This window comes from Apteryx mantelli, chromosome 6 (assembly GCF_036417845.1).
Source record: "Apteryx mantelli isolate bAptMan1 chromosome 6, bAptMan1.hap1, whole genome shotgun sequence".
Lineage (NCBI taxonomy): Eukaryota > Metazoa > Chordata > Aves > Apterygiformes > Apterygidae > Apteryx > Apteryx mantelli.
Window position 1 is genome coordinate 27,969,343 of NC_089983.1, and position 16,767 is coordinate 27,986,109.

General features: G+C 37.0%; 1 protein-coding gene across 1 annotated transcript in view; it reads right to left on the reverse strand.

Moving 5' to 3' along the window:
* MYO3B (myosin IIIB) overlaps nt 1–16,767 on the reverse strand; it is a 199,470-nt gene that overhangs the window by 174,291 nt on the left and 8,412 nt on the right. The window contains exons 6-7 of the mRNA XM_067298626.1: nt 15,260–15,336; nt 1,229–1,374 (exon numbers count right to left, since the gene is read on the reverse strand). Of these exons, the coding sequence (XP_067154727.1) occupies nt 1,229–1,374; nt 15,260–15,336 (223 nt within the window). The remainder of the gene's footprint in view (nt 1–1,228; nt 1,375–15,259; nt 15,337–16,767) is intronic.

A 16,767-nucleotide genomic window follows, 5' to 3' on the forward strand; every position in this document is an offset into this window, starting at 1 on the left:
CAAAGCCTCCATATTTCCTAATCTATATACCTTTGTATTGCTTGCTGTTACTTTATACCATTGACATGACTGCTGTCCTTTCAAACTGTTTTGAGCTCTGATAAAATTTATAGATATTGGTTTAGAAATTTGAAACCTCCCTTGCTACCTTAATTGCCATGACCTATTTTACACTTGTGCAAAGGCAACGAGAGGAACTGCTGCTTCAGTCTGAATAATTTTGGAAATAGTGGTGGCAGTTCATGTCTAGGCTGGGTAGAAGGAGATAACTATATGATGCAGAACCTAACACAACCACATCTGCATATAAATAGACCTAATCAGAAATGCAAATTGCAATCAGAAGAAATTTTAAAAGCCTGTGATAACTGTGCAGATAACAAAAGGTCAAACACTTGCATTGTTGAAGCTTTTAAACTGTTATCTGCCAGTGGCGATTCTTTCTGTACCAGCAAAATGTGGAAGAGACAAGTATATGCTAGTCTGTAATCAATGCTGGACACATTTTTGATATATTTCTCTTATTATTGCAGTTGTTCTGCTGTTAAACCCTATTTTACCCTGTCAATCTAATCTTAACTTGTTCAGGAGAATAAGTAATGAAAATGAAATGAAAACAAAATGAAACCAAAAATAGACTGCATGAAATAACACAGTTAATCTACATGAATATACATGGAGGGAATTTCAATTCCTTTTTGTTTCTATGTATAAAGATCTAAATTTTCACATCTTAACATCCTTGGTAAGTGAAAAAATAAATAATGAATACAGAACGCTGAAACTGACAGACTGCTTCACAGCACTATCAAAACTGTGTGTTTTTATTTCACAGTAAAACAAGCCTAAGACTCTAGGAGGATAACTTATAAAAACATTATTCTACAGTTTCAAATGTTGGCTTCTTCCTCTTTTGAAACAAACTTTTGTACCAATAGTAGCTAAGATGTGCACTTTTGAAGGAAAGTACCTGGAAAGTATATGGCTTTATATTCTAAGATAAGAATAAAATAAATATTTAATTATTTATCATTTCAAGTGGTCCTAAGCATGAATTATTGCAGAAGCCAGGCTGAACAAAGTCCTTTTAACATTACACCTTTTTAATGTATTTTCCAAAGAGATTCTCAGGATTTGAAGCAAAAATGTTTACCAAATATTTCTTTTACTTCTGCCTAGATTACCTTTGAACAAACTAGTGAGTCAAGAGAGCCATCTAGTGCCATACCTTGGAATTTTAAAAAGGGTTTTCACAGGATGCATGTCAAATAAAGGAGGGTCTCCATCCCCCAGTTCAATAGCTGTTATTCCCAGGGACCATACGTCACATCGAGCATCATAAGAGTAGTCATACTGTTGTTCACAAGCAATGACCTATCATAAAAAACAGGAAAAAACAATGCATTAACTCAATGAACAACTCATGCCATCCTAGTGTGACACAAAAGTACTTTTGTGAGTCACAGCTAAAAGCCTAAGCAGCTTTCAAATTCGTATCATTGCCTGTATTTCTCAGTTGGGAAAAATCCCACACAACGTAACAATAAACTAGAACTTCTCTTATGCTTGTTTTCTTTAACCTCCTCCCCCTTTTTTTTTAATATTAAGCTCTATGGGAGGTTTCAAATGTCTGTAAGAACACCACTCTACCAAATTCTGTTTCTGAAAGCAATTCCTAGAAAAACCTACTACAATAGCAAAGAATCTTATTGATGTCATTCTTATTTACTTCTATGACTATTCATAAGGATAGACCAATTTGCATGGCTGTTTTTATATAAGTGTATTCCATCACTCATTTCTACTCTTTTTTTTTTTTAGGTTGTTTCTGCTAGATTTGAGTAGTTAAAAAAAATCTTAATCAACACACCATGTGCCTTGTCTAAAGAAAACTGAAGTTAAAGGGAGTATTTCCTTGGACATCCGAAGACTTCTGCATCACAGACTTGATGCACACTGCCAATTAAAATCACTGTTAGAAGCTGGAAATAATTCTGCATCTGAACGTGAAGTTCAAAATCAAGTTTAAATTTAGCCCTTGTCTTCGCAAAGGAATAAAGCAAAATCTTAGTTTCGCTGCCTTTTATTCTGTCATGCTTTGGAATCCTGGCTCAAGCTCGTCTTCTCAAATCTCATCAATTGTAACAACTACTCTGAAAATTTGTCAGATCACTGCACTTTGCTAGTATCTATTTCCATGATTTTTCTCACTGTTTTAAATATTGTTACTAATTTGTACTTAAGGCAAGTAGAATTTCTGATAGCATGTCCCAGGGTATCTAGATCTATGTTCCTAGAGGGGAGATTTTTTTATTTGGGTTGAGTTCTATCTTAGGGCTTCAGTTTGGGACAGCGCCTTGCAGAGATGCCAACACGCAAGTCAGCACCACAGGCAGAGCTGGCAGAGCTGCTGGGAGTAAAGAGAGCCACTCACAGCCTGCTATAAGATAACCTTTCCTGCTGCTGATTCCAGGTTACCCTCTCTACTACTTTGTCCATGGGCTGCACCTCACAGAGGTGTTCCTGCTCCTGGCTGAGGTTCTGTCCAGCGGGCCCACAGGACCTGTCCATTTCTTAGTCTGGAAGTCATGGCCCCATTGCACAGCACTCATTATTTATTTTATCAGAAATGAAGGGTATTAAACATGCTGGTTTAACAGCTGGATAACAGAGCAATCTAAGTTAATTTTTTTTGCAGTAACAGTTGATTGTTAGTTAATTCCTTTGCTATGTACTAATGTTATTTTCCTAGAGCAAATCCGTTCAGAAAAATTAAGACCTTTCTTGAATTTTCTATCAGTATTGAAAACAAACATTGAGATAGCTCTTCCTCCTCAATTTTTCCATGTTAGCATGCCAAAGAGATTTCTCCTCATACCCTACTGACAATGGTATTTCCCCCTTTATTGCTGTAATGTCAAAGAATCTTCTCATAGAGTATCGGACCAGTGTTTCTCAATTATTATCTGAGGAACATCGACGAGCTGTAAGATATAAGGTGGTGGTCAGCATCATGGTTGCAAACCATCTGAGAAAAACAAACATATACATTCCCCTACACTCAACCATCAAATAAAGAGAATGAGGAAAAATAAAAGCAAGCACTGCACAAGATGTTTCGGGGCGGGTTGTCAGTTTGAACAGGCAGAGTGTTTTTCATCGCTGACAGAAGGATCATTTCCCCATCTCATTTCTCCTCAATAGAATGTCTTGAATGAAAGCTCCGAGATATTTCTTAGTTCCTGAGTTTATTATACTCTTGATCTCATCCCAGGGATCCCTCTGTCTCTTGCAAAGACCAGTTTCTACAATGCAGCAGTCAGATTCTATACAACTCAAACAGACACCCTTGTCTAGACTCAGAGGTCTACACAATAATTTCATTTCCTTATACCATGCCTCAAAGAGAAGGACCAGAACTGAAATTTGCTGTGATAACTTATAAGAAAGTCAGGGTGCAGATCCATCAGATATACTTAAAATATTTTATTTTGAAGAGGCCACACTTGTTTTAGACTGACGTTCCCTTCATAATTCTTAATTGTAGTTTTGCTCAGAGATGGAAAAGGAAGCTTGTATTTCTCGATTATGTTTGTTTATTTATACAGTTCCCCAAATCACCTGTATTCTCAAGGACATTTCTCAATAAATAAATAAATAAATAAAATGAAAATATGCTAGTCAGCTTCCAAGGCCTTGACTCAGAAGAAGTTGCAAGGAGCTTATTCATATGTGACTAATTAAAAGCACTGTTATTATTCTCCTTCCCTTTTTTTAATGTATCAAAGATATTTATCTGCTTGTTTGAAAAACCACTAGAGCCCATCTCCTAAAGGTGACTATCTCAAAACTCGATTGGTTCTCCTCATTGTGCTGAGTCCTTCAAAAATACTTTGTTATTTGTCCTCAAACTTTATGAGGCAGAGAAATATATTTTCATTTTCAAGGGATGGAAAATAAGCACCTGCTCAAGGTCACATTGGACATCTGTGGCAGTGCCAGGAACAGAACTATGGTCTCTTGCATTCAAAGACACCACCAGTTTTTCCTCTATAAGCACATCACAACTGCTTCTAACTGTGGGCCCATGATACAACGGCAGAACTTGCTAAACGTCTCCGTATTCTTAGAGAGCTTATTTGCAAGCCATGCCAAAATAATATAAGCGTCACAGAGACTTGCATTTGTGATGGATGGTGAAGAGAAGGGATACTGGCACTGTTGCTTAAAAAAACAACAAAAAAGAGTTTTTGAGCTTTTCTCAGCTTTACAGATAGTGTATTACCTACAGAACAAAGAGGAAGGAATGTATAAAATATCGTTAGATGTCCCCCACTTCACAGCTAACAGTTACACCTCCAGTAAAAATGGTACATGCTAGTAAAATTACACTATCAAAAAATATAGGCACTCTAACCAAGGGGCATTAAACACTACGAGATTCTCTGTCATTCTAACATGAGCGTCTGAAGTGGCTCTTTCAGAAAAATACAGCCCTTACTCTGCATTACTTCTGTTTCCAAAATTCGGCCAGTGAAACATGCAACCAAATGTGTTTCAGAGAGTCCACTTGCCTACAATGAGATCAGCCTCACAGAAAATGTACAAATGAATGGCTATTCTGACAACGAGTATGCAGTACATATGTGAATTTAATGATCACTTTGGCTTGAAAAGAATTTTCAGCTTTCTGTGGAACTTATTAGACTCTTATCATTTTATGTTCCATTTAGCTACTTAGAGAAATACAAATGTAGTAGTTTTAATTTTTAAAGCAAGAAACTGATGTTATAGATTTTTTCTTGATGAAAGATGCACATTGGCAATTTGCTTTATATGTTGGCTAGCAGACAGCACTCTACCTCGAAATCTAAAGAAGCAAAAACAGTTCTCTCAGTCACAGTTTAAGCTAAGTCCTGAGGAATGTCTGAGTTCTGCCTTGAAAATCAATGCAACTCTCTGCAGAGCAAAAATCTCTAAAACCGGAACAAAAAAGGGAAAACTCCATTGACTTATCTTTTACTATTTTCCTGTCTCTAGAGGACTCAGGGGATACTTATGTGTTTGGAAACATCCGTCCTTGTCTCTCGGAGTTCTGGAGCTGAGAGTGCATCTCAGTTTCCGAGGCACTGCCTTCCTGTTTGGCCCAGTGGGTCAGGAAGGCCGAGATCCCAGGAGAAATGATCTGAAACCAGAGAACACGCCACTTCCTTTCTTTACCTTGTGCAAAGACATCATCAAATTTGTACCTATTTTATACACAGCAAAATCCTCCTACACTGGTACAAGCAAAAAAGATGTAGTTTGCTTTGCTGGAAGTGCAAACACCATGTTTATCCCAAAGCTTCAGGTGATGTAGTTAATCTTGAGACTGGCCAGTGAATGCCACATAAGCATGGAGTCTTTCACTTTGGCATGGTAGCTTACAGATAGGTTATGTGCACACAGTAGCCCAGGTTGCTAAGGAGACAGGCTGTCACCTTTTGTACTACTTGTAATTTCATCATGATTTCATGCCCAGCCATACTGTGGTATGATTGAAAACACCTAAACATCACACAGAGAAACAGACAATGTGATGGTTGTGGCAGCAAAACATTCACTGATTGTTTTGAGGGTCACAGTGGGACAGCGTGGGGGGATTCACTGGTTTGGCAAAGATGGCACAAAAACAAGTAAGTCGCACTTAAGGAGGGAAATTAGAGAAACCGGTGATTAGGCATTCTGGGTGATTTATCACTTTTACAGAAACACAACATTTCAGATGTACACAAGATGATTCACTCCCTGACAATAAGGTTTTATATTCAAGGGTATAATTCTACTTGTTTCGAAATCAACGCAAAGTTTTCTTTGAACTTCGGCAAGCCCATAAATAAATGACAGGTGGATATAAAAGTGGGAAAATAGATAATACGGAGAACTAGCTGTCATCTGTACTGTGGCTGTACTGATTTTGGGGCAGAGAGTAGCCATACATACAGTAGCTATACAGCTGAAGCAATACATCAAACCTTTTGAAGTTTACCTGGAAATATTAGAAGTGAATATACTTTCATTTTGCCTCAGTATATACAGCACACATGCACAGTATAGCTGTAGGCACATAGAATACAGTAGATTGATTATAGTAGTACAGATGTGCTACTTGGAGACAATTGCTACACAAGTAGCAGGTGACCCACCAGCAGGAAGGAGTCTGGTGTTAAAAGGGTTGATGCTCCTGAAGAAAGGCGCTGCTGTACTCAGCTGACGTAGCTAACTAAGAAGCTTATGAGGTGTATGAGCACAATGCCGAAAGCAAAGCGCTGTGTATGAAAAATGAATGTGGCACAAAACTGTTACCCTTGCTGCAAGGAGAGCAAAACTGCTAACTGTGCAAGTCAAACAAAATAAACCAACTGAATTCCTGTGCCCCACCTGAACATTACGTAACTCTATTTATTTAGGTGGTAAAAATAAAATTAAATATTCTCAAAAGTCCTATGCACTCAAAAAAGAAAAAAAAAGTCTTTCACCATAGCATTTAGCAGCACTGGGGAGACTGAACTATCCAGACCAAACAGACTCTGTCCATCCATCTCTCTCTCTCCTCAAACACATTCACACAGTTAATGCACACAACAGCAAATTTGTGGCTGATGTTGGCTCCATATTCCCATTTTTCTTATTTGGATTTCAGTTCCTTATTTATAACTGTCCCTTATTCAAAAATCTTTCTGTGGTCTATCAAAGGATGATTATATTGTTAGAAATGTTACCAATGAAACAAGTATCGAATATTTAAAAACTCAGTAAGCAATTGTGCTTTGACAGCTGCAAGTGATCAATTTTTTTTTTAAATTCACCAAAGTGAACTAGCCTTGAGACCATTAAACTGCTCTGGCAGCAGACAATGTTTGTAGGGAAATGTCATACCACTTATTTAACTAATTGATACAGTGAGAAAACTTATAAGCTTTCAAGCACGAAAACCTATTTTGGTTTATTCCATGAGACTGCCATGGCTTCAACACTACTAGTACTAACGTAACTGATGTGTTTCATTTCTGACCCACAGATTTATTCCTCAGCAGTAAATACATACACTTCACACCCCACGCACATTTGTAAACAGTGTTTCATGAAGGAACTGAAAACACAGAAGCAACTCCAGCCTCTTAAGTAAACACACTTAATGCAGGGACCTAGGCTCAAGGCACAGTGGTAGTGCAATGTTTTTCTCTATTTTTTTTTCTTTCCTTCAGCACACTACATAGAAGTTTGACAAGCCCTCCATAGCTGCTGTTTCAGCTAGAAAAAAACAGCAGCATCTGCGACCCCACAAGATTATGTCTATGTTATTAACATAATTGCCAGCGTACTGAGCTTCCCTCCCTCCGCCACCTCCTTTTTCAAACCCCTCCTGCCATGCTACCCAGCAAGGAAGTCAGCTTTCCTGGAGACAGAGGAGGAGGTGATGCATTTTGCCAGCAAATGCTCTCTGCACTACCGTGTTCTCTGCCTCTCTCTGCCATATTGATAGCTAAGCAACCCCTTTAAAGAAAGCTCTCTAAAATTCAAAATCTAGCTTTCTGAATTCTATTGCTTCACTTCCGTATTTTAAGCAGCTTCAGTATAACTCTCTCCTTACTACTGCAACTTGTTACAGTCTGGGTTTGAGAGCCATAGAAAATTAAGTAAGGGGAAAAAATAACTAAGACAGAAACTGATATTTTGTCCATTTCTTTATTCATGCCCTACTGTATTTCTAATAAGAGAACTTTGTTTAAATCATGCCAGTCAGCCCTCAGAAGGTGGCGACCCAGAGTCACAGGCATTTTAGCCTTGAGCAGGTCATTTCACTTTTGTGTCCCTCAGATTTGCCATCCAGTCTTGACTTATCTATTTAGAGCAATAATTCCCACTCTTTTGTTTTGTTTTGGGGTTTCCTACACTTAGGCTGTAGTTTCTCTGCTACTTAGAGTAGTTTCTCTCTGGTATACCAATACCTATTTATCCTCATCACCATAGGACCACACTCAAATCAGTTCTGCATTTCAAGAAGTCAGCTAGTAATTCACTAAAATAATTCCTGACACACCACTGTGTCCTATTACTTCTGCTTCCTGAAAACAGGGATGTACTTCCAAAATGTATGCCAAGTAGGCAATTCCTTTACACCCTATAACATATTGTCATAGATATCGCAATATTAAGTAACACACATTTGTTCAAATTACTATGTAACAAAAGTCAACTTTATGAATGGTTTAATGCTACCATTCTTGATTTATTGCCTTTATTTTTCCCCCACTAAATTTGTGGGATTTCACTCTTCATTAATCATGATGTCATGATAAACACAAATTCTGTAGAAGCAACCAAAATTTTCTTTATATCCATCTGTGAAGTTTCTTCCTAAGGACAACCTGTGTCTTTTTATAAATTTTTTAATGCACGTCTTTTCATGTTTTCAATCTAATCTCATCTAGTGTAATTCATGAGGAAAAATAACCTCTAGTAATAGCTAATTCAGTAATATGTCTTATCATCAGCTGTATGAAAATAGTTAGAACATCTTCCATGAAGGCATGACAAGGAAATACTTTCAAAATTTTCCTTACTACAGTTAGAGAACATACATTGTTCCTCATTTTTTTTATCACAAAATACACATACTGTTTCACTGTACAACTGTTTTTAATGGCTCTCAGAAAAATATGTGAATATATATTCTTGAACTCTATCCTATTTATACTATCAAAGCTGTGGATTCCTACAGTTCATTACAAATCAACATTTACAAAAATTCCATACTTAATTGGCATCTAAAGGCTGTAGTGAAAATGTGCGTATCAGAAGAACTAATTTTAGCTAACAAGGAATTAAAGCAAAAAAGACCTAAAGCTATTAACAGGAAGCTGACCTTCAGTCTCTTGAGTAAGCAAAGGGCTGGTAAATAAGGTTGGTTGAAGTGTGGCAAAAGGAGAATATACTCAATAGTTTTAGGGGAGTGTATCTACTGTACATATTTATCTAGAGTTAATTGAAAACATAAGCCCAGGATTGTGATGGGGTGATCTTTTCTACACTGTTTTTCCAACTTCTCATTCAACTAAACGTGATATATTTACTACTAAATGGCTTTTTTGCAAATTTGATTTTCATGTCTCCTATAATAGAGAGACAAATAAGATAAATCTGCCCTAATTTAGTAAAAGAAAGCTATGTTTTTTAACCAAACTCTAAGGCCTGAAGACAGCCTTTACTGTAATGAATATTGACTTCAGTGGAAAAATTGCTGAGTTTTTGCAATATCTGATCTTTCCTTTACATACTTTCCAGCTATGTTAATGCAAATTACCTTTTTTTCTTTACTAGTTTAATTGTTCAGTTTTTCATTAGATGATGCAGAGACACAGCTTCATACCGAAATATAACACTGAAAATATTATTCATTGTTTTAGGATTTGACTTATTTCACATGCATATGATCAGATTTAAGATTATTTTAGCTGGACACCTACTGTTCTAACACTTCAGAATTTTGTTCTGACGCTCAGATGAACTGAATATCATCGAAGAAAATACGCCTCGATTCAGCAATAGGAAGAAAAACAATCTGTTGTTTCCAGGAAACTCTTACTGATCATTACTTTATCTTGGCAAGATGGAAACAAATATCCCAAATACAGAGTTGACAAAGCTTTAAATAATGGGGTGACATCAAAATCCCTCTGAAATCAATAGCAAAACAGAGCCAGGATTTCATCCTTCATGAACTCATTATTTCAGAACTCATATGATACCTTTACCAATACATCAGCCTTTCTTATTGTTGTATGTCACATTTCTACACCTAATTCTTCAAAGGATTAACTGTGTTTCAATTACGTTCCTTTTAAGCCGTAAATATGTAAGCACCACTGTCATTTTCTAACGGGTATCGATAAAATATAACAGCTCACTCCACGTGGTTATAAATACCTTCAGCATCTCTCCAGTTCTTTCTGTCTGAGAGTATCTTCTTTGATTTGTGATTCTAAAAGTAGATTTGGGTCAAAGAAAAAAAATGTACTGATACTAAAATGAGCTTGTTTCAAGAGTCAAGTTTCCAACAAGACACGATAATATTATGAAACTAAAACGTGAAGTGTGAGCAAAACTCAGACTATCAGAACACACGTACAGCTGTGTGCTTTTGTGATATTTCAATTATTTGGGAAAAAGAACTAGAAAAACTGCAAACCTATTCTTACTAGCTTTTGTCCAGATCTGCACTGGAGATTGAAAACAGAAATGTTAAGATTTAGAATTAAAGATGTAAAGGCAGTTCAAGCTCAAAGGTTTCAGATCTGATTCTCCCTGCCAGCATCCAATACAATTTCAGGAAGATAGAAGCAGATTTTAGGTAACTTAATAGTTTGGCAACAGGCAGCTATAAAACCAGCACAGTATTTAAACTAGCTTGCCTTAGTTATCTTTTTTTAGATTGCCTGTATTCAGTGTTCCAGGTTCTGCATGTCTGTGTTGTCAGTGTGAGACGATACTAATTAGATTAAACAGCAACGATCGATTTTCAGTGAGTGTACTTTAAAGCTTCCCTCTTAAACTGACTTCTCCTTCCCAAGTTCTTCAGTTGCTTCAACAGAGCCTAGCTTTTCCCATGCATTTTCATTTTTCAACAACATTTTGGTTAATCCTATGCTCTGCTCAAAACAAATGCTCAAGGACAAAATTTGTCCTGCTGCTGCTATTCAAGTTTTACAGTCTTCAGAAAAAAAGAGCCTTCTAGGATGTCCCAGTCACTCAAAATTGTTAAACTGCTGCTTTTCACACTGACCAGCAAGAACGGAGCTGAACAGGAGACCTTATACCACCCTAAGTCACTGCTATCTCCTATGATCTTTTGCTATTGCAAGTACCATGTCATATAATCCTTTTCATATATTTTGGAAGTTTCATCTTAAAATATGCTGGTTTTCCTCATTATGCAGACTGTTCCCAGTCCCAGTGGTTCTAGTTTCCAGCATAGTTGTGCCCTGCTTATATCCAGTTATTCGCAGCTGTTAGCTTGAATAATCTTTGCATCCCTCTTCTCCAGGTTTTATTTTCCAAGGGTTTACCCATACTGTATTTCTAGACAGCAAACATATTCCCTATCAGATTCATTTCACAAGGTTCATTTCACTAAAACACTCCTGTAGTCTTTTCCTGCAAGGCTGGCTTTTCATCTGCCCTCTCTAGTCCCCCTCAGATTAAGTTCATCTTTCTTCCACTTGGATAACATGAGGTCTCACAATTGCCTTATGCGCTGATTGGGGCTCCCATGTTTCACAGAAAGATAACAGAAGTTCAATTAAAAAAAAAAATCCTAATCTTCATGCTTTCAGTTTCCCTAAGCAATAATATTTCCTTCTTGTCCACTTATTTTAAGGTATTTTTGGCTTCTAGAGAGATTATATCCTACTTCAAAACCTTCAGGCAACAAGATTTTTGTGACTGTTTAGGGTTTTTCTAGCCTTTACTGATTTTACCACAGTCTCATCTAAAAATCGTTGTTCTTAAAGAGCTGCTACCCAGACAGGGTTTTTCAGTTTATTGCAGTCCTAAGCTTTCATCTTTCACATAAAAATTCATCTGCATATTTTAAAAATACCAGAAAAGTCTCCCCAAAAGCAAGGTAAACTGCATCTCACATGTCAGTTGAAATATGTCATTCACATGAACACAAAGAAAGCAACTGTAATGACTTAAGCAGAAGTGTAATACAATTTGTCATTCAAAAGCCAGTTCAGCATAATGGGTAACCAAGCATCTTGCAGCTGTTCTGCAGATTAGTATATCCATGCAGCCCGAGCAGTGTGGCTCACACAGGCATATAAATGTGATATGAGTTACTATGATTATGGTACTGGCTTGGTAATTTAAAAAAATCTTCTCAAAACAGATAGTGTTTAAAAGCTACTCTTGCATTTCTTCTGATGTGCTATGCTCATAACATACCTTGGTTACAGGTGTGTTGTATTTTCAGATTTAAATTATCTCAAAGTGTCTACTCATTTCTTTGGCTTTGTACTTCGAGAATGAATATTTTCAAGCAGGACGAGTAATAAATTTGGTATGATTACTGCCTTTGATTACAATTGTTCAAGCAAAACAGTACTGTAAAAAATACTTGTTATAAACTGAGTTTAATAAAATATTTCAGAATATACCCATTACTGTCTAAATGAGTATACTTCTTATAAAGGTTTCAGAATGTCTCCAACCAAGGTGATTTCATAAATAATGCTTACACAGGAGTTACTATGGTATCTTGTGTCTCCTTTGTGACGTAAGCCGGTTGTTATGGAGATGGTAAAATATCAACCATTCTTTGTGAGACTGTATGAGAGCAATTTTGGATCCGTTACAGCAGTTTCATTTCTCTGTTCAGCTGCAATCAGCCTTCCTTAGCAAGAGAAAGAGGAGCAGATGGGAATATAAAATATTTTAAAAGAAACAATGTTGGCATGATACTTTAAATTGTTTGCCATACAGAAGGATTTGTGTGTGTTTAACAGATGCAAACTGTAAGATCTATCCCAAATTCCTCAAAACTCAAACAAATCTAATAGCGTCATTTCTGTTGAAGGCAACTACTGTTATTTAGATTTAACAATTTACGAAAAAACAGACCCCTCCCATTTCATTCCCTAGTTTTTAATTTTATAAATTATACCTTATGAAAATATTTGTTGCTTCTTAAAGAGGAAGGGTCAAGACTAACATCTTCCACCCCAAATTTAGGGGCAGTGCATACAGGGCTTTTATTTAACAGTGTGCTAAAACTTTCTAAACTTCATGAAATGGAAAGAAAATGGTTATGTCTGGGGAGGGCGATATAAAAATATGGTCTAAGATACTTGGCTAGGTCCTCTGAAGATTATTTTTCTCCATTTTTAATCTATGCTAGCCCAAGAGTCTTAGCGTGCATGTCCCCAGTCAGTGAAAGCATTCTTATCTACAGGTTTCGCTACTTACAAACATACAGAGGCCATGCACCATCTCCCAAAGTCAAACCACTGCAACTTTGGTCTGTCCTGACTCATGCTCTCTCCTGCTGTGGCCTCCTAGCATTCATCCCATCTACCTAATTCACAGTTTCACAGTACTCAAATTGTTACAACAAAGCTTCTTCCTCTGTTTTTTTTCCCCATGTGATTTTTTATGCTCCCAGCATGCCAGCTGGGAGCTTCCGTTGGTGACAGCATGCCATAGCTAAGCAGATGTCAGCAGCCTGGCTACAGGCAAGGAGGAAGCTGGTTAAAGACTTTAACTTTTCAATAAAAAGACTCTAAAATATAGGCTTGGAGCCACATAGAAACATGGATAGTGACCACGGACAGTAAAAACAGTTAAAACACACCAAAGATTCTAATACAAACCAAGATCGAACTAGGCAAACCAAGAACAAATACCAATTGCATGTTAACATGCAAGTCTTTTGGTTAGTGTAGAATAATAGCCAGAAACAAGCAACGAGACAGCAGAAGCAAGAAAATCAGTTACCAGTGTAATTTTGTTTTGAAATAAATCTTGCTAAAGCAAATAAACAATAATTGAAACATGGATTAATTGTGCAGCACTGACTGCTTTTTAATTCTGTGAGAATAAACTCTTGATGAAATTTTACTAGAATACACACAAGTTGCTTTTTCACCCTGCCATCTGCACTACCGCATTGATACCTGTAACTGTTCAGTGGTGGAAATTTTTTTTTAACCACAAAGGTTCAGTTTTCTGATGCTCTTTTCATCTGTTTTTATTAGCTACTGCTCTTCCTCTATAACTTTTGAAAAATCTGGGAGGAGCAGTATGTATTGCAGCAGATTGACTATACCTGAAAGCTATTGTTCTATCTTAGTAAACAATTATTTCCATTTCAATATTTACCTTCATACTATGACTGATTCCATGATATCAACATGTATATGACTACTTTGAACTATGCAATGTTGTGGCTAACCAGCACCCTTGAAAAACTTAATTTACTACAACTTTTTTTGGCCAAAATAGTTCACGAGACAGTCTGCTATTAAAGTTAAAGAATACATGGCTGAGTCAGGGTTTTGCAACGTCCTGTAGCAAGACTGGAGTATGGGAATTCCTCCTCACCCTGCTTATCTTTTCCACAGACAAACACACCAAAACATACTCCCCTGAAGTAAAATCTGCAGGACATTTTGAATGTCTGACATAACACACTAGTGGAGAAGAAGAACTAAATGTTTGTAAATACATTAAGATTTTCAAAAGACAGATGAGTCAGAAATTACTACCAGATGCCATTCTTCCCTACTATTACTATTCTCTGCATATTCTCTGCATATTTCAGTTCAGTGGACATTACATCCTCATTAATGTAACCTTTTTTTAAAATATGGGGGTTAAGTCAATACAGCAATAGATCAGGAAGTGTGTTAAAAGTTTCAGCTCCTACTAGCACACATAAGTAGCATATTAACTACCACTTCTTAATGTACCTTTCTCATGCTCAGTGAAGCCACAACAGAGTAATATCTACCATCATAACTGAACAAATGGATGAACAAAATAGATCAATTAGCCAACTGTAGGAAAACTGCATGTGTTTTCTCAGACCAGAAACCTTATCATATGTAAGGGAAATCATGAAATGTACACAGATGCTGACCTGTGATGTCATTCACACTGTGTAAGAACATCCAAGAGCAGATTTCTGTCAGAAACCTGAAGACTGGCAGGGGATCAGTCCCTGTATCTGTGGAATATCAGGAGGCTGCAGCATTGCAGATTTAGGAACCCCACCACCGCCGCTCCAGGGTCTCAGCTGTAGACCCTTATCTACTATACACCTGACAATTTTGTGAAAGGCTGCCCTTAATATGCCATATTGGAACTCTTCACCTAAGAAACGGATCTATAGAATTACACAGAGCTAAAATACAGTATTTGACTGGAAAGTCACAAAACCTTCAAGGAAACCCTCAGTTATTTACAGATTATCTATACTTCTCCGGAAACATTACAGAGAAGATAACATTGACGATTACTATTAAAGGAATCCATGCTGTATATTCTAACAGGATGTTTATCTTACTGAACAGGGGCCATAGATGTAGAGGGAAGTAAAAATACAGTCATTGGAGGGATAGAAAAGATATTTTTTTCAGACTGTGTGGAACTGGCAACAAAGTGTGCATTGCAATGAATGGAGACAACACAAATAGGATTAAGAAAAATGTTTGCCTACCTCAGGTGCCATCCAAAAGGGTGTTCCCACTGAGGTGTTTCTACGCAGCCGTGTGCTGGTGAGCTGGGCTGAAACACCTACAATAAAACAGATCCAAATTTGGCTTCAAATTCATTATGTCATCTCAGTTAGTTTATTTCAAGTGTCTAGAAAACAAACCCCACGCCTGCACAGCTGCAGAACGTCTGACCAAAGTAGATGTATCATTTGTACTGAATTATTTACTTGATTCATTTCATTTTTTACTTTAATCATAGCTTGTCCCAGGCAGATCACAGCTTGCTGTTTCCTTTCAGAATTGTTTTTTGTGAATGACTCTCAGTCTGAAGCACTTTCATTAAAATTCAAAATATTTAACTGGCAACCTAAATCACAGAGACGTGTCTTTCTGCTGTTTTGATGAATATAAACTGGAACTGTTCTAATCACGATATGACTTTAAAACTTTTGTTCCAGAAATATTGCCCAAAGTCCAGATGAAATTCATTCCCTGAACACTGCTGGCAGGAAATTTGATCACTGGAGTATTTGCAGAGGCTACAGTTCAACAAAACATTTATGCACTTGCTTAAGTCTTTCCCTACTGAGAAAAAGCACAAGCTTAAGGCACACTGAAGCTTATACTTAGAGTTAAGCACATGCTTAAAACAAAGCCTGTGCTTCAGTTCTGACTGGGGCTGAACTACTGCAGCACAGCTGAAAAAAGGAAGGAAGGAACTGGAGTGAAATCAAACAACATTAACAAATCAGACTGAACTTCCACAAAAAATCTTTTTCTGTTTTCTCGCCAAAATATAATTGAATTGTAGAGTTCAGGAGCATTCCAACTAGCTGACACAAAACCAATATTGACTTAAAAAATATTTCATGTGAACACTGTAAAAAAACCCCAAACCCTCAGTGGTCTGCTCCTATGATATTACCCATAGACAAAGAAAAATGGCTAGAAACACATATAACAGAACTGTGTTTGCTGCCAATAAATAAGAAATTGGGACTCAGTTATAATCTCTAGGTCAAATAATTAAATTGCCTGCTTCAAGATTCAATACTGTATTTATTTTTTATTTCAGTGTGACTGCAACCCTTCAGTCACTTCCAGGTCAGCACTGTGAAACAGTTAAGGGCTGGAACCTACAGCATGCCTCTGTGCATTAAGTCTGATTTCTCTTCAGCTAGCCTAATTTGTAGCTGCTATCTGTGGATGCTCCAAAACAATACAGAATACCAAACAGCTGAGAGAGCACAAGGGAATGTGAGAGAGCATGAATGAATAGTAAGTTGCAGACATTTCAGGTCAACTTACACTGTGATCAACATTTATTCAAGTATACCATGCTGCTGAGAGCAGTTGAGGGGGAAAATGTGTATTATATTGAAAAGCCAAGTTGCAAAGTCATGCAATAAAGGTAAAGAAACACCTCAATTAATGATGTCTGTGTAACGCTATCTGTGACCGAATAGCCATATGTACAGCCTTTATTTATGAAATCTTTTTTTTTTTTTTT